This window comes from Chrysemys picta, chromosome 21 (genome assembly GCF_011386835.1).
Source record: "Chrysemys picta bellii isolate R12L10 chromosome 21, ASM1138683v2, whole genome shotgun sequence".
Lineage (NCBI taxonomy): Eukaryota > Metazoa > Chordata > Testudines > Emydidae > Chrysemys > Chrysemys picta.
Window position 1 is genome coordinate 6,164,061 of NC_088811.1, and position 22,897 is coordinate 6,186,957.

General features: G+C 41.6%; 1 protein-coding gene and 1 long non-coding RNA gene across 10 annotated transcripts in view; one reads left to right on the plus strand and one right to left on the minus strand.

The window, feature by feature from the left end:
* Nucleotides 1-22,897, plus strand: part of CFAP74 (cilia and flagella associated protein 74) — a 119,024-nt gene that overhangs the window by 12,212 nt on the left and 83,915 nt on the right. For 7 of the 9 annotated variants that reach the window (XR_010594260.1, XM_065575235.1, XM_065575233.1 and 4 more), the window contains exons 5-8: nt 9,040-9,138; nt 15,595-15,699; nt 21,749-21,922; nt 22,221-22,331. Coding sequence is in view for 8 of the 9 variants with exons in the window: in XM_065575235.1 (XP_065431307.1) it covers nt 9,040-9,138; nt 15,595-15,699; nt 21,749-21,922; nt 22,221-22,331 (489 nt within the window). In the remaining variant the exon portion in view is untranslated. Of the gene's footprint in view, nt 1-9,039; nt 9,139-9,360; nt 9,585-15,594; nt 15,700-19,346; nt 19,406-21,748; nt 21,923-22,220; nt 22,332-22,897 lie in introns of those variants that run through there. The other 2 variants (XM_065575236.1, XM_065575237.1) reach the window with 2 other exon arrangements.
* LOC135976977 (uncharacterized) overlaps nt 19,355-22,897 on the minus strand; it is a 131,160-nt gene continuing 127,617 nt past the window's right edge. The window contains exon 3 of the long non-coding RNA XR_010594265.1: nt 19,355-19,513. This is a non-coding gene — a long non-coding RNA (uncharacterized LOC135976977). The remainder of the gene's footprint in view (nt 19,514-22,897) is intronic.

Below are 22,897 nucleotides of genomic sequence, written 5' to 3' on the forward strand. Positions count from 1 at the left end.
ACCACTGAGAACAGCCGAGCTCCATCCTCTTTGGAACCCCCCTTCAGGTAGTTGAAGGCTGCTATCAAATCTCCCCTCATTCTTCTCTTCTGGAGACTAAACAATCCCAGTTCCCTCAGCCTCTCCTCATAAGTCATGTGCTCCAGACCCCTAATCATTTTTGTTGCCCTCCGCTGGACTCTTTCCAATTTTTCCACATCCTTCTTGTAGTGTGGGGACCAAAACTGGACACAGTATTCCAGATAAGGCCTCACCAATGTCGAATAAAGGGGAACGATCACGTTCCTCGATCTGCTGGCAATGCCCCTACTTATACAGCCCAAAATGCCGTTAGCCTTCTTGGCAACAAGAGCACACTGTTGACTCATATCCAGCTTCTCGTCCACTGTGACACCTAGGTCCTTTTCTGCAGAACTGCTACCTAGCCATTCGGTCCCTAGTCTGTAGCAGTGCATGGGATTCTTCCGTCCTAAGTGCAGGACTCTGCACTTGTCCTTGTTGAACCTCATCAGGTTTTTTTCGGCCCAATCCTCTAATTTGTCTAGGTCCCTCTGTATCCGATCCCTACCCTCTAGTGTATCTACCACGCCTCCTAGTTTAGTGTCATCTGCAAACTTGCTGAGAGTGCAGTCCACACCATCCTCCAGATCATTAATAAAGATATTAAACAAAACCGGCCCCAGGACCGACCCTTGGGGCACTCCGCTTGAAACTGGCTGCCAACTAGACATGGAGCCATTGATCACTACCCGTTGAGCCCGACGATCTAGCCAGCTTTCTATCCACCTTACAGTCCATTCATCCAGCCCATACTTCTTTAACTTGGCGGCAAGAATACTGTGGGAGACCGTATCAAAAGCTTTGCTAAAGTCAAGGAATAACACATCCACTGCTTTCCCCTCATCCACAGAGCCAGTTATCTCATCATAGAAGGCAATTAGGTTAGTCAGGCACGACTTCCCCTTCGTGAATCCATGCTGACTGTTCCTGATCACTTTCCTCTCCTCTAAATGTTTCATAATTGATTCCTTGAGGACCTGCTCCATGATTTTTCCAGGGACTGAGGTGAGGCTGACTGACCTGTAGTTCCCCAGATCCTCCTTCTTCCCTTTTTTAAAGATGGGCACTACATTAGCCTTTTTCCAGTCATCTGGGACCTCCCCCGATCGCCATGAGTTTTCAAAAATAATGGCTAATGGCTCTGCAATCTCACCCGCCAACTCCTTTAGCACCCTCGGATGCAGCGCATCCGGCCCCATGGACTTGTGCACGTCCAGTTTTTCTAAATAGTCCCGAACCACTTCTTTCTCCACAGAGGGCTGGTCACCTTCTCCCCATGCTGTACTGCCCAGTGCAGCAATCTGGGAGCTGACCTTGTGCGTGAAGACAGAGGCAAAAAAATCAGTTGCATATACTAGCCATTGCTGCTATCTGTGCCAAATCCTGCCTTGATTTAAACCTCCATTAAAATCAACCTCCATTAAAATCAATTGCTGAGGAAATGGTGGAAAAAAATAGCCTCCTTTAAGATCCTCAGCTAGTGTAAGCTGTCATAGCACCACTGATGTGAGTGGAATTATGACAATTTACATCATCTGAAGATTTGTCCCTTAAGTTTAATGTCAGAAACAGATGTGCATTGGCAATGCTTTTTGAGGCCTATACATTAAATAACAACATTAATTCCTCCCTTTAAATGATAAGGCTAAAAAAGAGTGCAGAGCTCATATGAGTTAAACAGGATACAAACAAATTGTGATGAATATTAATAAAATGAGGATTTCAATACAAGTGACTATGGACAGATGCTTCTCTAAGTTATTTCTAAGCAACCCCACTGACCCAACTGGCTGTTGGGAACATCAAGTAGATAAGTCAGAGTTTGGTGGTCTACTGAAACCTCTAAAATTAAGACTGCATTTTGCCTTCATATTTTACTAACGACATATTTTCAGGATTTCATTTAATATTCAAAACCACTAATGTGTTGCTGTTGTCTTTGTGGCTAAGCTGCCATGATTCTTTTAAACAAGCTCCCTGAGTTTACGATCACTTAGGGATTTTTAAACAGAATTAATCCTAATTTCCAATAAGCACTAAAAATCCCTTTTTCTGAAACTGAACAAGACTTAATCGTTTGAGAAATTGCTTTTTCATATTGAAAATATTTTCCCATTGCTTTATGTTTTATTAGCAATCATGTACAATCAAATGTGGCCAGCTCATACTGTGTATGCACAATGTGTAATGCAACAAAAGGAATGAGAAAAAAAGGCAAGTTAATCACAAAAGCTATATTGGAGCTGCCAAGAAAAATTTCATCAGCAAGTTATATAGTGAGTTAGGAGTGTTTGGCACTGGGAATTAATGCCTAGGGACTGATAAGTGATCAGCAGAGATTATGAAAACTCAAAGAAGGAACCATTATTTCAGCTGTTCAGTTGTCTATTCTGATTGTTAATTCCTCCATTCTGCCCCTCAGGACTACATAGTTTAAATATCATGTTAATTTTTTTAAGTGAATGAAAACTGAGTTACTCTTAAAAACTAAGAAATTGCAAAATAAAGCCGGTGGTTTGCTTTTTGGCAGTGCAATCAAGGCCGGCCTTACAGGTGGGTGATGTGGTCAGGCGGACACCGTGGTCAAGGAGTGGGACAGGCCTGGGGTGTGAAGCCATAGAAGGGAGCTCGGAGCAATGGGGTGTGGGGGAGGCAGCGAGGCCCAAGGATGATGGGGGATGGGGAGTGTGGGGAAGCAGTGAGAGCCAGGGGGTATGGGTGGGGAGCCCAGGGAAGAAGTGGAAGCCTGGGGGGATGGATGGAGGGTCAGGGGAGGCAGCGGGGCCTTGGGGTGCCAAAATACAAGTTCACCCAGGGTGTTATCTGCACAAAATTCTCTATTACTCGCATACTCTAGGGGCACCCACGTTTACCCAGTTCGTGGGGCTCTAGGTGGGGCTTCCTCTTAATTTAGACACCCACCCTTACCCCATTCCTAGGGCTCAAGGCATAACCTTACGCTCTAGGGCACCCACCTTTACCCTTTCATGGGTTCAAGGCATAACCCTCTTAATTTAAGCACCACCCTTCCCTTCCATGGGCTCAGGGTGTAACCTTACACGCCGCGGGTTTGTGGGGTCTTTTATCAGTGAAAGAGCCTTACACAGTAATATCCTTAACCTCTATTTAACAACGATTATCAAAAGAAGAATGCACACGCTAAGCATACAATGCTTACCCCTCCCAATAAGGGAGATGAACTTTTCTTGATGGCCAGTCAGGATCAGGTCATCTGGGGGACTCCAGCTTCTGCTCTGCATGGTGTGGTTGGCAGAGTGTTGAGCTCTGGCAGCTCTGGTTTTGGGGCTGTCCTGGAGTTGGTTCCAAAGAACTTCCTTTTGAACCCCCGCTTATATAGTGAAACTTGAGTCTTGCTTAGCTGTATCTTAACCAATCATTTTACTAAATTATTACTAAACAATTTTCTAACCAATCCTAACATATTGTAAAATAATTCTTTAACCAATCACACCCCACCATCTTAATTGATTTACACCTAGCAAAATTAATTATTTAACAGACAGAAACAATCAAAGAACCAGACAGAGACCATACAGATAAACAATAGAGAAGTGGGGACCATAAAGGCAAAACAATAAAGAAGTAGGGATTTTACAACCACAACTTGTTGATACGTGATTTCTTGCCAGACGGAATACCATCAAACAAAGTTTTCTTTAACCATCTTAAGATTTGTTTCTTTATCTGGTGATGATGGGTACTAATAGGACAGAATCACCTTCTTAACAGCCCGATATTATATTGTTTTAATGTAATTTAGATGAAATGGAAGGATGTGACTTTCTGCTTCTTGATTAATGGCTGATGCTGGTCTAATATGGCTGCAGACAAAGGGCACAGGCCTTACAATTTGGCTACAGGAAAAGGCCTTATCCTTACAAGAGCGCCATTTTCCCTAACACTGGCCCTGAGTGTAATGCCAGTACAACGTAACCTTAGAGTTGAAAGACCTTGCAAAAGAAAACTTGACTCTGTGGCCTGGATCTGCAAAGTTACTTAGGTGTTGCAATGCTCAGTCACTATAAGTGATTCTCAGTCTCTTTCTCTGGCCCAGTTAATATTTTATTAAAGTGGAATGGCTTCAACAAGAGAAACTGAGAGCAACCCATATCAGAATATCCCATAGTCCTGTGGTTAGGGACTTACCTGAGAGGTGGTGCACCCCTAGGGTTACCATATTTAAAAAATAAAAAATGAGGACACTCCACGGGCCCTGGCCCCGCCTCTTTCCCACCCCCGGCCCTGCCCCAACTCCGCCCTTTCCCCGCCCCTTCCCCAAAGTCCCCGCCCTAACTCCCCCTCCTCCCTCCCAACCATGCGAAAAGGGCTGCCCGAGCGCTACCGGCTTCATGGTTTGCTGGGCAGCCTCCAGACCCTGCGCCCCCGGCCGGCGCTTCCCCAGCGCAGCTGGAGCCCGGGAGGGGAAGCACCCAGCCGGGGGCACAGGATCTGGAGGCTGCCCGGCAAACCATGAAGCCGGTAGCACTCGGGCTTCGAGCAGCCCCTATGCCTCTGGACCCTGCTCCCCCGGCCGGGCACTTCCCCTCCCCGGCTCCAGCTGCTCTGCTCCTCCCCGGACTCAGACTTCGGCTCTGTTTAAGAGCCAAGCTGCCCGAGCCAGCACTACCGGCTTCGGGGAGCCCCCTTGACTCGGGACCCCAGCCGCCGACTGGGCACTTCTTCTCCCCGGCTCCAGCTGCTCTGCTCCGGTGGCGCAGGGTCCGGAGGCACGGGGGCTGCCCAAAGCCGGTAGCACTGGCTCGGGCAGCTTGGCTCTTAAACAGAGCCAAAGTCTAAGTCCGGGGAGGAGCAGAGCAGCTGGAGCCGGGGAGGAGAAGTGCCTGGACGGCGGCTGGGGTCCGGAGGCACGGGGGCTGCCTGAAGCCAGTAGCGCTGGCTCGGGCAGCTTGGCTCTTAAACAGAGCCGAAGTCTGAGTCGGGGAGGAGCAGAGCAGCCGCAGGAGAGGAAGTGCCCAGCCGGTATTTTTCCCGGACATGTTTTGCTTTTTGGCAATTCCCCCCGAACGGGGGTTTGATTGCCGAAAAGCCGGACATGTCCAGGATAAACTGGATGTATGGTAACCCTATGCACCCCTGTTCAACTCCTTCTCCTCAGGCAGAGGAGGGAAATTGAACAGGGGTCTCCCACATCAGTACCCTAAGCACTGGGCTGGGTTATAAGGTAGGCTACCTCTACTTCCTGGTGTTTTGTGTGGAGTTAGGCAGCTTATGAGCACACTAATGGTTTGGGTCCTGCAAGCAAGATAGGCAGAGGAGCTCCTCTCTTCGCCCGGTTTGTTGATGACACTGGGGCTCAGGCATGAGATAGGTGACTGGACACCTAGAATGAGGCAGCAGTGCTCATGCTCAGAGGCAGACATTTAGGCACCGAGGGGACTTTTCCTGTAAAAATTTAGGCACAAAGAGAGAGTTTAGGCACCTAAAGGTTTAGGTGGCGGCCAAGCAAGGGTTTTGCAGATTGCATAGAGCTGGGACTTGGCACCTAAATCTGGGTTTTGGACATCTAAGTCACTTTGTGGATCTGTCCCTTTGTTTCCAGACTACTGGCCATATGTTTCCCTGGAGTTGAACACTGCAGCATGTTGGCAATTTTAGCAGAACCTTCAAATGCTCAAGTAGTATTTATTATTAATTATTATGAGTATTACTGTAGCAATTAGGAGCCCTAATCATGGATAAGGACTCTATTGTGCCAGGTGCTGTACAAATACAGAACAAAAGAGACAGTCCCTGCCCCAAAGAACTTACAATCTACGTATAAAACAAGAGAGAAGAGATTAATACAGATAGATGAGGGAGTACAAGGAATGAGACAGTATTGGTCAGCATTATAAGCAGTGGTTTTAGCACATCAGCAGCCTAATCATTGCCAATCTTTTGTAGGAATCAAGGCAAAAGAGAATTTTAAGGAAGGATTTGAAGGATGATAACATGTTATTTTTGTGGCTGTGTATGGGGAGTACACCCAAAACATGAGGGGCAGCATGAGAAACAATACAAACGTACTTGTTGGAAAATTTAACAAGGGGAAATGGAGGCTGGCATCATTAGCTGATCGCAGCCGAGGATCAACATCTCAATAGGGAATCAGAGTTAATAGGTGGGGTGGGGATAAGCTACAAAGAGCCTTGAAGTGAATACAGGCAGCTTATGTTTGATGCAACACAGAAGGGGAAGATGGTAGAGGAAGGCAAAGAACGAGTGACATGGTCAAAGCAATAGTCTAGAACAGCAGTTCTCAGCCAGGGGGCTGTGGTGTGGGGCGCTGGGCAGTTGCTCTACTTGCTACCCCCTAATGCTGGCCCTGGCTACTAAGCTACTGAAAAACAGCTGTTGTGGCACAGGTGGGCCATGGAATTTTTATAGCATGTGGGGAGGCTCAGAAAGAAAAAGGTTGAGAACCCTTAGTCTAGAAGATGATTTTTGCAGCAGCATTCTGAATAGATCTGAGTGGGGCAAGTTTGCATTTGTCAAGTCCAAAGAGAAGGATTTTGCAATAATCAAGATGCACAATGATGAGAGCTTGGCCAAGATTTTTAGGTGTGTGGATGGATAGGAAAGACTGTATTCTTAGGCCTTGGCTACACTTACCGGCAAGTTCGACGGCTGGAAATCGAACTTCTGGGTTCGACTTATCGCGTCTAGTCTGGACGCGATAAGTCGAACCCGGAAGTGCTCGCCGTCGACTGCGGTACTCCAGCTCGCCGAGAGGAGTACCGCGGAGTCGACGGGGGAGCCTGCCTGCCGAGTGTGGACCAAGGTAAGTTTGAACTAATTCGAAATAAGGTACTTCGAACTTCAGCTACGTTATTCACGTAGCTGAAGTTGCGTACCTTAGTTCGAATTAGGGGGGGTAGTGTAGACCAAGCCTTAGTGATTTAGATGTAATGTGGATGTGAGGATTTAGATAAAGGTCTGATTCAAAGATAACGTCCAAGTTACATGGGTGAGTGACAAGCAGAAAACCAAAGCCTCTGACATGGTATGTGACTAATTACAACTAAAAGAGATACTGTGCAGAAGATCTTCAGAACTCAAAAAATGGAAGCGTGGTGAGTGGCAGGAATAAAATACAAGCCAGTGGAAAAGATTGTATTATCTTTTTCTGGAAATCTCAGCAGCACTCAGCAGGAAAGGTGTGCTCATCCATATCTGCCCAGTCTCCTCCTTTCTCATAGCAGACCCTGCACCCATGGAGTGCACTTTCAGGGGTTTCAGAAGAGAGGGAGATGAAACTGGCAGCAGTTGATATTTCCTTTCACACAGGCCCGGGAGAGCCAGGCATGGAGCGTCCAATTCACCCATGGATCAGGAGTGGGGGAACAATCCCACCTGGGGATTTGACGCAGTAATTATCGTATTTCAATTGACTATTCCAAATTATTAGAATAAAAGAAGTTATTAGTTTCAGATTCTGTAACGTTATGCTGAAATGAACAAATTATAATAAAAAGGATGAGGAAATATTGGTTCTGAGTATAATTGATGAACTATTGCTATGTAACTGAGAGGAGAAGGTTTTAAATGAACTGTTTCTGTGAATTTATAAACAAATGGTGCTCTTGAATAGTGAGATGGTGTAATTTAGTATTATGGTTTTCAGCTTTTATTTTCTGTTATATTTCAGGGAACTTTTTTGGAAAATAAATATAAATCTGCAAAGCTCAATATTTCTAGACATTTCCTGCTATTTAGTCATTATCCTCCCAATGTGTGCACTCAAGATGTCAACTCGTGTCCTTCCCAATTTTGCAATCATCTTGGAGTGGCAGGAAGTTGATGGCTGTGAGTAGAGAGGCCAACAGCTGTTTGCAACATTTTTTCATCATAAACAAAAACTAATAATTATCACTGCATCTTCCTTGAAAAGGGGCTTTTATTGGTAAATATCCATGCAATTTTTAAACTGGAAGTGCCATTTACAACTGCACTTGAAGCTCAACTGCATATGACCTACTTTACAGTGACATGCTGTGAAAGATTTCCCTTGTCAATTGCTATTATTTTGCAGAGCAAGGATAACAGTCTTTGTACTTCATTATCAAACATAATTCTATTAACAGTTACAAATATCTGGGTGACTGGGTAGCTTAGATTTATAAAGGCATATGGAGTCTTTTAACTTTGGGTCACTGGTTCAAAGTGACCAAAAGTCAACCATCTGATGACTATTTGGTAGCCTGAACTGGTCTCTCTAGTTCCTAGTGGGCTTCTGTCTACTCATCAACTAAAATCACTGTCATAACTGCAGCAGATTAGACCCCCTTTATTGGCAATCTTAGCACAATGGGGCCAAAGACTAAACTGGTCAGACACACTGAATTTCCTCCTTATTGCTCAAGGAGGTCCCTCCAGAATTTAAGGCAGATTGCCACGGTATCATACAGAAATCTGCACTGTTTCTTCTTGTGCTATACTTGAATAAATAAACGACTTCAGGTCTTGTGCTGTCAATATAACAATTTATGAGTCTGTTCCAAAGCCCATAGAAATCAACAGAAAGAATTCCATTGATCTCAGTGGACTCTGGATCAGGCCCCATATATGGAGCATAACATCACTTACCTTTAATTACATAGGTAGTTTCACTGAAGTGAGTGGGACTACTCATGTACTTAAAGTTAAGCACTCATCTTAAATGTTTCATTGCACCAAGGTCAAAAAGTATAAAAAACAAATTACAAATATGCTGGAGGAGGCTAAATTTTAAAAATACTCTTTATTTATCATCATTGGTAGATGCTACTAGATGAAACCAGAATTAATTAAGAGGTTATATTTTTTTTCTAAATTCCTGGTACAAATACTTTAAAGTTAACAAGTGCCTCTAAAGAAACTCTTGATAGGATCCAGCTATGATCCTAAAGAGCAGAAATCCTTCAAGAGAAGGAATGGGAAACGTACCCAATATAAAGAAGGATATTTTGTTTGTTTCAGAGAGGAGCTCAGTGCCTGCCAGCTGCGGATCGAAATGCTAACAAAAGAACGAGAGTGCACAGAGACCAAAATAGAAGAAGAGAAAGAGGCTGGAAATACGTAGGTAGAGGGTATTTCTGGTTGTCACAGATTATTGACATGCTCTGTGTTTACACATGGGGAGGAGAAGGTAATGAGATAAACTTTGTGACCTTTTCCCTCTTCTTGTTATTGCTGAAAATGTTTGATAACATTATTAAACATGTTCTTGAATCTATCAAATGACACCTAATAGGTCAGTGTTTAAAAGTCATTGCCATTATCAGGATAAAAAAACAAGCTGTATTATCTCAGTGGGCCATGCCATCTGGCAAGCAGCATTGCACTGTCATACTGTGCTTGGAGAACCTATCAGATAGGTTAGGTCCCAAGTTGGTGAAGACTTAAGTGATGCAATTACTCTCCAGGCAGCTTATTACTCACACCAACAGTACCTTCCACTTGATATACAGAGCAGCAGTGCAGTAGCTTGGGAAAGGCTCATCTGTGCAGTTTCCTGTCCAGAGGTAAGATGCTACTAGGGCAATTGCCATGGAGAAAGAAGTGAGGATTTGGGGTTAAACATGACAGCAGATATTTATGAGCTAGTCCTTTGCATTTGGACAACACTGACAAGGTAGAATGACCAAATGCAGTATTTCCTAGTAGCTAGAGCAGGGAACTAGGTGTCAGAACTCATGAATTTTTTACTTTGTTCTGTCACTGACTTGTGTGACCTCAAGCGGGTCACTCTGTCTCCATTTACTCATCTATAAAATGGGAGTGATAACTCTTTAGCTATTTGAAATCTGGTCTTGAGAGATCCCATAAGAACGGCCATACTGGGTCAGACCAAAGATCCATCTAGCCCAGTATCCTGTCTTCTGACAGTGGCCAATGCCAGGTGCCTCAGAGGGAATGAACAGAACAGGTAATCATCAAGTGATCCATTCCCTGTCAATCTTATGAGGAGCTCAAAGTACTTTACAAACATTAAACACTCCAGGAAACTGTAAAAAGGTGAAGTGTGAGATAAGTTAAATTCTGAATCTAGCACTGTGTCCTGCAAGTACACATTCAGATCCAGATTCTAATCCAAAATTTTCCACAAATTTAAGTGTGTGGTATTGTGGGTGTTGGACTCAGAGTTGTGGGTCGGGACCATATTGAATTATGGTAATATCCTAATATTATATATAGGATTTATTGTTCCAGTGGTAAATATGGTAAAAACATTTTGCTTCTGATTTCTGTGTTATTATCTTGCCCCTTATCCCAAACATGTTTTATTTTAGTAGACAAACATATTTTCTGCTCATTTTTAAAAAATAATAGTAACCCCATCAACTAAAATGTCCTAAAATTATTATTAACTACAATGTTCCACCACAAAACAGAATGCAATAAGGAATTGTTTGTTGCTTACCATAACTAAGTCATGCTAATTAGGAGTGGGTTAGTTGACACTGTTCTTCAGCCATACCTTTGCTCATGGGATTAATTAAAGTTCACAGTGTTCTTTCAGAAATAATTAGATTATTCACAATGCCATTAACAATTACAACAAACGGAAGAGGAGTAACAGATACAGCTAGTATCCTGTCACATGAAATATCCTCAGACTCATTCTGTCTCCTCTTCAACAAAGAGGCCCAAATTCTGTCCTCATTTAAGTTGATGTAAATCTGGAGGACCTTCATTGGTTTCCAGGCAGTTACTCTGTATTTATACGTGTTATTATTGAGGGCAGTGATTTATCCGGAATCTGCCTCTTTCCTCATATTTCCATTTATTTTTGACTGATGCACATTAAAAATATGTATGTGCACTAACCTAATCTAAAATACTTTAAAAAAGAAATACTGTACCTAAAAGCTATGCACAAATTATGATAAAAAACAAAACAAATGATGGCCATCAGATTAGTCATTTTGTGAGAGATTATAGTGTCCCAAGGATTTATGGAAACTTACCTTGTGATTCCTTTAAGAATCACCGGTATTACTGGTGCCTCACTTGGAGAATCAACCCATGACAACCTATTGCTGTCATCATTTTATCAGTGATAAATACAATGTACCTGACAGTCTCACTGATGAATATCATATATACTTTACCAATTAGTTTTTTTATGTTTGTCTTATACAGATACAGCCTGTGGAGTTTTATGATGTAGTCCACAGATGCACTAAATTTTAGTTTGGATGTGTAGCCTTGTAAATTACTAATCCCAGGATACAATGCACTGTCTTAATCAGAGTCACCGTCTCATATCAAGACAGAGCATTGCATGCTGAGACCTGTAGTCCATATAGATGCACCTTAATATTGAAAGATGAATTCCAAAAAGAAGCTATCTGCATTTTGTTCATTTTATGCAAGTTTGTCATTGTAGCACTCAGCTGGGCAAAAACCGAGTGCCATTGACACAAGGTCCACAACAAAAATATGATAATCTGAAAGAGAATTTAATGACATTTGTATACCTTTAACATTGGTTGACTCTTCCAACTCCCAAGAAAGCCCCTTGATCATGTTCATCATTTTACATGAGGGCGGACTCTCTCATTTTTAGCCATACACAAGAGGCTGAAAGGGATTTTCAGCCTGGGATAATTAAAATGTAGATTTAAGAATGTATGTACTATAGTACAAATAAAGTCATCTTAACATATATAGTTAGTTTGGTTTACATTTATCATTCCTTCCACCCACCATTCATTTAATCATCTGGTTAATATGGATCAACTGACATCAGAAGTATGCTATGTCATTTTGAGTTTTGCTACGCTGATGCCTGTTATGACAAGGAACTGGTACTTATATATTCTATTTCTCAGTGTCGTATGTTTGAGAAGTGCACAAATGCAATATAATACAACAGCAGCTACTGAGCTACTCTGCTGTGAAGTGGGAGGGAATTTACTGGACTTTTCCAATTTGTTTAAATTGAAAGCAGTGGGTGGTTTGTGTGCTAGTATCCAATGTATTATGAACCAGCTTTGCAGCTGCCACTGTGCCTGTACTATTCTTCAGGTTAATAAAATGTCTCAATGAATAACAAACTAATAAAGGTAACTTAATTGCCAAAACAGAATGGCTAATAATCAAAAACAATAGACTGAGTGGTGACACTTGCCTAAATGTTTAAGGAAAATTAATTCCTGTGTAGTAGACACTACTCCCTAATATATAGTTTGAGTGTGATTGAATTTCAGATTCTTTGGGCAACTAAACATAAGAATTTTTAAAAAGAAAATTATAAAAAAAAATGTAGTTTGATTGCCTGAAGACTCCAGGGAGTGGAGTTTGCAGTATAATCGGGTGAAATAGCTGAATTAAAACTTTTTCTGTCTTTTGCACAGAAATGTACCGTCTCCAATAACAATGTCCTGTTTGGTCTAGAGTTAATTTCCATAGTTCTTCCTCTCAGGAAGTCTTTATGGAGTAGTTTTGAGACACTTTATCCTTGTGTAATTTATTGTAGAAGAAATATGCTCAGTATCAGGTGCCCTATAATTTAAATAATCATTAAGCAAATGCTAAGAAGAGCAACATAACTTTTATACTTATGCCAGGCCAAGGTCTAATCTGCAGATATGCAACTATGTAGCAGTTAGAATAGCAACTATCATAATGGTCCATTACAGATACACCTGTACCCCAATATAACGCTGTCCTCGGGAGCCAAAAAATCTTACCACATTATAGGTGAAACCACGTTATATTGAACTTGCTTTGATCCGCCGGAGCGCACAGCCCCGCCTGGAGCGCTGCTTTACCGCGTTATATCCAAATTCGTGTTATACCGGGTCACATTATATCAGGGTAGAGGTGTATTTGCTGCTTAATAATGGAGTAGGAAGATATACCAAATTCCTGGTTTAAAGACTTAAATAGCATGACATTTTAACAGTTGTTAAAATATGAATTATCATTAACTTAGCATTATTGATACCTATGCAGTGAAATTTGGACTCAAGTTAATGACAATGTTAAATTATGCTGGAGATGCAAATGATAAATGTGTTTTCTATTTAGTCAGGTTCAAGTTACTATTCAATAAGCCTGAAATAATACAGTACTTTAGGTTATGGCTACAAGTGAGTTTGTGCCCTGTACCGCATATTATAATGCACTGGTTTTGTTTTTAAGTTGTAGGGCTTCTGTGACCAATGGCAGAATTAGTCACTTCACCACTTTGGGCCTCTGTGTCAGGGCCGGGTAGCGGGTGGCCTGTGTGTATGGGTCACTTACCATGTTGTGGTCAGGAGATGAGCACCAGAGTCAGCGTCAAGCTGGGTCACAATACCAGGAAGTCTGGCACTGAGTTACAGGCAGGTGGCAGGGACGAACTGGGATCAGAAGGTGGAGTATGGGGCTCACAGCAAGGCAAAGTCTGGAACAGACCCAAGCAAGCAGTCTGCATCATTGCTCAGGCAGTTCTCTGCAATGGCTTCCTGGCTTATATATCAGCATGGGCCAATCAGTGGGCTGCAGGGGGCCACCACCCAGGTCCACTTGGGCAGTAGGTGCTGCAGTGTCTAGGGTCGCCCAGCAGAAACATGACCTCAGCTTCCAGTGATGATATGGAAATGTCAGCAGCCTGGAACCCCTGTACAATAGAACCTCAGAGTTACGAACTGACACACAAAAAGTAAATAAAGTACAGTACTGTCTTAAATGTAAATTACTAAAAAAATAAAGGGAAAGCAGCATTTTTCTTCTGCATAGTAAAGTTTCAAAGCTGTATTAAGTCAAGGTTCTTACACTCAGTTTGCTTATTTTTCAAACCTGGGATAGATACTTAGCCAGCACAGGTATATGTACAAATTAAATCCCATGCAAACCCTAACTTGAGGGCCTACAAGAGACTTAAGTGATGCACTAGCCTTCTGCACAGGACTGTATTTCATCCTTGGAGAAGTAAGGAGGAAAAGTGGCATATATGAATCATTCATTATAAATTACATTCAAATGGACCAGGTTTCAGTTCAGCTGAAAATACACATTTGTGTATGGTTCAGGTTTGAAAGTATGAGGTTTACATAATATTTAGTGGACACATTTTTTAATCAATGTAAGTAATTGCTGTTAAAACAAGCATGTTAAATGCAGGGCAAAGCTACCTTTAAATAATATCAGTCATTTGTTATGCTTTCTAATAAAATTAAGAATCAGTTGATTTTTTGACTTGACAAAGGTAGTCAAGCTAGTTTTGATACTTAGCTCAGTACATAAGAACGGCCAGACTGGGTCAGACCAAAGGTCCATCCAGCCCAATATCCTGTCTACCACCAGTGACCAATGCCAGGTGTCCCAGAGGGAGTGAACCTAACAGGTAATGATCAAGTGATCTCTCTCCTGCCAACCATCTCCACCCTCTGACAAACAGAGGCTAGGGACACCATTCCTTACCCATCCTGGCTAATAGCCATTTATGGACTTAAATTCATGGAGGTTAGCTAGTTCTCTTTTAAACCCTGTTATAGTCCTAGCCTTCACAACCTCCTCAGGCAAGGAGTTCCACAGGTTGACTGTGTGCTGTGTGAAGATGAGCTTCCTTTTATTCACACAGCACACAGTCAACTTGTGGAACTCCTTGCCTGAGGAGGTTGTGAAGGCTAGGACTATAACAGGGTTTAAAAGAGAACTAGATAAATTCATGGAGGTTAAATCCAGTAAAGCCCATTTTGGGGTGTAAGAGCATAAGAAGCAGGATTAGCAAGAGACAGATTGTCAGCAGAAAGTACTCATTTATTCTGTTTATTACCAGCAGTAAGACAATGCATTCAACTAACTGCAACTGTTGGAGTGGCTAAAGGCCTGATTGCAAGCACTGAAGGGAGAAAGATAGAAATGAGGGAGATTTAAATTAATGGTTGTTATTTGGGTCAGTAAATTAAACACTTCTTTTTCCTGTGGAAAGCTTGATAGATTGGAGGCTCTGGGACAGATTCTCTGCTGGTGTAACTCCATTGAAGTCAAGGGATTTACTCCAGCTGAAAGTTTGGCCCTATGTGGCCTTTTTTCCATCCTGGAAAGTTGCCAGTCTCAGTTCTCCTTGGTTACACCAGTGCAACTCAGCTGAAATAACTGCATTTGCACCGATGCAACTAGGAGCAGAATTTATCTACTCTGTATGCCAAAATCTTGGGCTGGTACATGTAAGGTTGTATTATCATTTTAAAAGCAGACATCAACCTTTGTCCTATTAGTTTTCCTAAAATTAACTACATAAGTGATATTTATCAGCATTAGAAATTACAAATCACTTTAAAATATGGCCGAACGTTGGAAAAATGCTCTCATCTTGATTTTCAATTAACCAGTATATAGTAGTTTAATGAGATTGTGCCTTTCAGAAGAGAATGGACACTTTAGGAGCCATAATTGAAAGACATTACATTAATATAAATTAGTGTAATTCTAAAACAAATGTCTCAGCCTTATGGCACCTTAATTGTTTCTGGAATTTTTTACTTTAAAAGGTTTTAACATACATTATCTCATTTTTTTTCTTTTTAAATTTAACAGTGCTGCCATATTCCGCCTACAGGCAATGCACAGACGACTGTGTGCTGAACTGGGGAACGAAAAGGACCTTGAGTCGAAAATTGCTTTGATGCTGAAAGAAAATGTGTAAGTTAAGAAGTGAGAAAGAATTGAAGGGACTGATCTTCATTACAGTTTTTATTACAGCAATTTATCCCAAAGTCCTAAACCAACTTATTGATTAATTCACAGTTTGAAAGGGAGTGAACATAAAGCATGCAAATATGTAACAGCTGATATTTAAAGTGATCGAAAACTTAGGCCTTGGCTACACTTACCCGGTAGTTCGGCGGCGAGCGATCGAACTTCTGGGTTCGACTTATCGCGTCTAGTCTGGACGCGATAAGTCGAACCCGGACGTGCTCGCCGTCGACTGCGGTACTCCAGCTCGGCGAGAGGAGTACCGCGGAGTCGACGGGGGAGCCTGCCTGCCGAGTGTGGACCAAGGTAAGTTCGAACTAAGGTACTTCGAACTTCAGCTACGTTATTCACGTAGCTGAAGTTCCGTACCTTAGTTCGAATTAGGGGGTTAGTGTAGACCTGGCCTTAGAGGCAGCAAAGCTTGTGACAAAGTTTAAAGGACATAGTTGTCATTTTCTTCCCATCCTACACCATTTGCAATGCTGTCTTAGAAGCCTGAAAATAACATCTCTCTGTATTCATTATGTAGTTTTTGTGGTGAACATTTGTGTGTGTGTGTGTGTGTTCTGAAAGGAGCTGAAATGCAGACAGTTATTTTAGCAACTACTACTCCTTTAGTGTATAGAACAGGTGCCTTTATCAAGCTTAAACAGCATCATCAGAAATGTGAGCACAGCTGTAGGAATTGCAGGCCAAATTCTCTGCTGGTGTAAATAGGTGTAACTCCTCTGTTGGTGACCTTGAGCTGAAGCAGTTTAACGCTTGCAGCCTGAGCAGAAAGACACACATCTGAAAAGCAAAGACTTCAGAAATTGACCTTTGATACTATCCTACTATATCAGCAATATTCCTTTTGCATAACAAGTCACTGGAGTTGTGCCCATGTAGATAAACAGAGAATTTGACCTAGAATTTGGTTCATTGCAGTCATACTGGAAAGAAAAATATTGTCTCTTTGTAGATCCCACTAAATAGCATTTATTGCTTTTTCAAATTTTAATGTTTTTGAGTTCATTTTTTAATTTTGTCTGTGGCAAAGGTGTAGTGGATTTAATAAAATCTCAGGTAGACATTCTGAATCCTTTATTTGTCAGGTTAAAAACAGTTTCAAAGTAGATTTTATTTTGGGGCTAACCTACTAGAGAGCACAACATCAAAGAGTCAGTAAAATCAACAGCAATGCTTCCATTCACTTCTGTGGGATTGGGATTTGATTACTGATATTAGGGCTGTTTAGTGAGACTATTGCATCCTAGCTCTGAAATACACAGTGAACTTGTATTTTTTACTTAGTGTCTCTTATCAATTTGCGTGTTTGTTTCCCATAGCAACTTATTGATAAAGGAATTTTTACGGAGAAATTTTTTTAAAAAGTGCTTCACTTTCATAGCATCTTCAGTCAAGGATACAGTTAAATTCAGGGAAATGTCATCACTCTACTTCCATTATAAAGGTACATAAAGGCACCAGGATAGGGCAGGTATCTGCATCTCATCATCAGTTTGCAAAGAGCTGCTGTTTTCTAGTGTATCAGTGAATTTTCAAAAGGCATTGTGAGGTTAATCTTGAAGGGACAATGTGACAGTTGTCACCATTGCGGATCAGTTGAAGGACAGTCAGTTCTTTGTGTCTTTCAAAATGAAAGAGGCCTTATAAAACACTGGTGCATATGGCCAGAGATTTGACAAGAGGCTGCCCTGCTCTTGGTTACCTTGAGATGAAGCAACTTGACCCCCTGGGGCATGTTTGCACTACAGTTGGGATTATTTCTCTCAGTCCAGGTGGACAGCCACATGATAGCTTTGCTTGAGCTAGCGCACTAAAAATAGCAGTGTGGATGTTGTGGCATGGGTGGCACCATGCCTAGCTACCTGAGTATGGACCAAAGAGATCAGATAGGCTTGTACACACATGGCTAGGGTGTGCTGCAACATCCACACTGCTATTTTTAGCATGCAGTCTGTCTACCAAGGGCAAGCTTCCAGCTGCAGTGAAGACATACCTCAGGGTCTGAGCAAAAAGAAACATCTGAAAAGCAAAGGCTTCAGAACCAGACCCTGGATATTTTTGCCACCACATTAGCAGTGTTACTTTTGCAGAACAAGCACTCTGCATATTTATGTGAGGGAAGTTTATTCTATTTTTGTCAAGCTCTCCATCCTGCAGATGCCACAGTTTAAACTTGAATAGAGTCATTCCTTGGCTGTTACATAAAAGTTTTCCTTCAACTTTGTGCTGATGTTGGGGCCACATGGGAAATTGAGTAAATATCTGTCAGATTCAGCATAGTGAGCAAGAATTTTGAAAGACACCTGGACACTGAAGGTTAATTTATATGAGTTATATTCTTTGCTGTCTTTTGGAGAAACCAAATGCTTAATATAGAAGGACCACAGAGTGTGTCTCTAAGTTAGGTATTTCATGATTGCAACTTCTCTAACTTGCTCTGACTCACAAGATGTCTAAAAAATCTCTTGCAGATGTCAGAATTGATTCTTGTTTACAAAAGAAGCTGCCTGTGCTACTGTTCCACCATTTCAAGCACATACCTACTCACTCTTTTGACTTGCTCTCCAGCAATCCTTCTCTTTCTTTTACAGATGTGAGAAAAACACCAGGGACTTTTCCAAAAATCTCCTAACGTCAGCATTCATAGATTAACTTGGGTTTCTATTTCTCCCCTATTTCCTTAGCATCCACCATGTACTATCCACTGAATGAGTACGATGCCGCTTGCCAAAACATTAATGTCTCCAAATGTTGATTTTATATAAATTGCTATGTAATATTTTGGAAATATTTACATAAGCTTCCACATAAAGCAAGGGCTTTTGAGAGTAGTGCTTGACCTCACACATACCCATGCAGTTCCGTGTTTTGGAAATGATTTGTGAGCCAGATCCTTAGTTGCTGTAAATCAATGTAGCTCTGTTGATTACAGTAGAATTATGGTGATTTACACCAGCTAGGGACATATAGGTCCTTGTCTCATTTTGAAGTAGGAAGAAAGGTGGAGTGAAGTAGACATTTCTCCCTGTGATCCTTTAAAGGACAGAAGTTAGAATACATAATAGGAAGATTCTTACTGAATACATTATAATGACATTCCCCAGGGTGCAGTCTGGACTGTTGAACAGCTGTGTCCCCTCAATTTTCCACCCTGGGGTGCCTTCTATACTGCTTTGGTGTTAGAGCAAGCACTCCTGGTCTGCTCACACACAACCTCTAGCATGGAAATTACTCCCAGCTATACTGTCCGAATGCTATGATCAGCCACCCTTGAATTACACTGCAGGGCAACACCAGCAAATTCCCAGTCCCAGACTTTCTCCCAGAAATATGCATCTTGTACTGCCCATCCCTCTCCTGGACAACTCAAGCCCACTGGTTTAGATAAAACAATAAAACAAGTTTATTAACTACAAAAAGATAGATTTTACGTGATTACAGGTAATGAAGCATAAAAGTCAGAACTGGTTACAAAGAAATAAAAGGTAAAACACAACACCTAACTTTACAAGCTAAAGTGAATTCAAAGCACAAGTCTCTCTCATCACATGTTCTAGCAATATTACTGGTTGAATTCTTTTCAGACAGGATATCTCCCTCAGTCCAATGATGCTTCCTTTGTCCTTCAAGTGTTGTCGATGCCGTAAGTAGAGAGGAAGGGAGACATAACTTGGGGTGTCTGTTCTCCATTTGTATGCTTTTTCCTCTTCTTTGAGAATCATCTCCAGCTGGGGTTCAGGAGACAGAAAGTCTGTGGGGACAGGAACCTCCAGCTTATTTCTTTGACAAGATGTAAATTTCTTGCTCACACCCTTTTTCCTGCCAAAGAATGGCCACTTAACCAGGTGATAATCCATTTGATTTCATTGACACCTGGCTGAGGTGCCAGTTTCCCTTTTATCTCAGAGGAACTGGTTTGTGGCTGCTTCCCCAGATTTGGAATATGTTTTAGTAACATCATATAGTAGAATATTATAACTTTACATACAATGTTGCCACACATATTTTACCAGGATAATAATGATCAGCAAATCATGAATTTTCAGATAGCTTACAAGGCATAGTTTATATCATAGCCTTGAAAACGGGGTGGACATAGGAATGCAGATGGTCACAATTATGCACTGAATAATATATAAAGAATTGTATCTATGCATATTTACTTAGTTTCTAGTTCTTAAAAGGAGATGAAGGGGAAGCAACCATAGAAAACTGATGCTGATGAGTGTTTGTAACAACATAGGTAGCATGTATCAATTAGTGATCGTCTCAAGTGTGCAGGTCACTTAGGATAATTAACTTTCTCTGTAACCCATTTGGAACCATTCTTAGTTTGAATATAACTGTGTTGTGTTATTAGCTGTGGTCTCCCAGACACCCCTTAGAGAACTATAATACCAAAATAATAGAGACAGTATAGCAGCATTCTGTATTTTTCTGCTAAATTAACATCTCATGCTCTTAGTTGATGCATCACACTTATTCAGATGATAAAAAAAATAAAACGATATCTTTGCAGAAGGTAGCAGGCAAACCCCTTTATATTTTTGCACCAGCAGTTCAAATATTAATGCAGCCATATCAAAGCACGAGCACCAGCAGGAGCTTGTAGACATGCTTTGCCAAATGATTAGCCAGAAAGTAGTATATCCTACTTCAGAATTACATAATAGCTTTAAAAAGCTTCTTCGATGCTTTCGTTTGGTGTGTGATTTGCACACCTAAAAAAAAATGTTGTTAAAGATTGTGACAGCCAAACAGATAAAAACACTTCCTGAAACAAGGCAAAGAAGTGCTAGTTAAGTTGTGCTTTCTAATTCCTGATTTCAACTGAAAGCATTAGAATGTCCTAAGACTTTCACTTTTGCTGAGAATAGTTCTCTCCCCATTCTGTGTCTGCCTCAGTCATATCCCTTTGTAACATGATGGATAAAAATTTCAAGAGCACCAAAGTGACTTAGGAGCCTACATCCCATTTAGGCACTTAGGCCCTGATCCTCAAAGGCAGTGTTTTTCAACCTGTGGTCCGTGGACCCCTGGGGGTCCGCAGACTATGTCTAAAATTTCCAAAGGGGTCCACACCTCCATTTGAAATTTTTTAGGGGTCTGCAAATGAAAAAAGGTTAAGAACCACTGATCAAAAGTTTCTAGGGATTTAACTCCCATTGATTTCAGAGATCGGGGCCTTCGGAGCTTAAGTTCTGTTGAGTTTTAATGAGACTTAGGCTCCTAAATGCCTATGTCACTTTTGAAAATGGGACTTCAGGGCTAATTTTAAAGGATGTGAATATTACAATGTCCAGGTCTGGCAGGTTCACATATAACAGGACCCCACACATCTTTCAGTCTCATGCAGTACTAGGGCTCCATATTATCTGTGATCTGCACACAGGTTTCCCAGAGACTTAAATAGGATTTTACCCTAACACCTTGTCTCTGATCTTCATGGATGTGAGGGCATGGATATTTACACTTTAACTCAGATTTAATGTCCTGTATCAAACTTAAGCATCCTTAATGCACCCCTCACCATGGTATCTAGGCACCTTGGTCAAAACTCAGAATAGTCAACTCTAAGGACCATCACTGAAAAAGCTTACAAACAAACTAGGTGGTTTTGAATAAAGAAAGCATTAAAAGCATTCTTTACTGTCTAGTAAACATTCTGCCTTTCCTTTTATTGGGGGAATACCAGCGTGAGGAAAAAGAGGAGTTTGAAGAGAAATATAAGTGATCTCTCTAAAAATCAGAAGTATTATTAATACTAGCACTATCAGGATTTTTAGCTATAATGTCCTTTGAAACTAGCAGGGTATAGAGTAAAACATGGCTGAACTTTTTTCACTATGGAGCTGGTAGCACTGAATATATGTAATTAATGCATAGAATATATGTAATTAATTGATCTGCCTTTCTTTCCCCAACTATCTTTGCCCATTTCATTTGGGTCCCTTTAATGAAAAACACCTCACCCTGTGCTTAAAAGGTATGAGATGTGGCAGATTGAAATTGAGCAGGGGAAATTTGGAAGCCTCCGGGAGCTACTTGAGCAGGATGAGGAGGAACTAGAGAGACAGTGCAAAGAGCGGGCAGAACAGAGGATTCAGAAAGAAAAGACGGCAGCCCAGCTGGCAGAACGAAAACAACAGGTTGGAAAAAAGTAAGCACAATAACTGATAATCCACTTTCCTTTCCCCAACTATCTTAGCCCATTTCATTTGGATATTAGAAAGGTTTGCTAACTCAAAGGATGCTAGTTATGAAGGCTCTTCATGTAGGTACTTACCACAGAATATTTACACAGGGAAATGCTATTAAAGGGACAACATAAACCAATGGCAACTGTCCACAATCCTGCAGCCCTTGGGCAAGCAGAGGACCTCTTGACTTTAGCGGGAGCTGTTTGTACATCAAGACAGTAGGACTATACCCAGTAGGTTTTTATTTGTGTTTTGCAGAAAAGAAATGGAAGCCTGGGAGGCGTATGAGAGAAGACATCAAAAAGTAGTCGAAGATGCACACAGGAATCATGAGAAAGCGGTCCAGTTTTTGAAAAAATCTATGTCAAGGTTCCTTTAGCTTTCCCCCTTGCTAGTGTCATAACACATCATCTGAAATGTGATACCTGCTCCTCAGCCTTTACGAGTAAACATTTTACAGCTAGATTACATTGTGACACTTTGCCTTTGTCTACACTACAAATTTATGTCAATATAACTACATCGCTTAGGGATGTGGATTTTCCACACCCCAAGTGACAGTTATACTGACCTAACCCCTGGTGTAGAAAGCGCTAGGTCAACAGGAGGGACATAGCTACCACCTCTCAAAGAGGTGGACTACCTATGCCGATGAGAGAAGCTCTCCCATTGATGAAGGTAGCATCTTCACTAAGTGCTACAGCGGCATAACAAGTGTAGACAAGCCTTTAGAAATCTCCAGCCATACCACCTAGTGCTGTGATCCTGCCAGGTCTCACAAGCTAATCGGGGACTTGAATAAGAGGCCTTGGAGGAAAATCCAGGTGGCTTGTGAAGTAATGTGGGTGAATCAGTAGTTGGGATCCTTCCTTTTGAGTCTGTTGTGACAATGTCACTCTATGGTCTTAGGGGGCACTGTATTGCTGGAGGAGTTG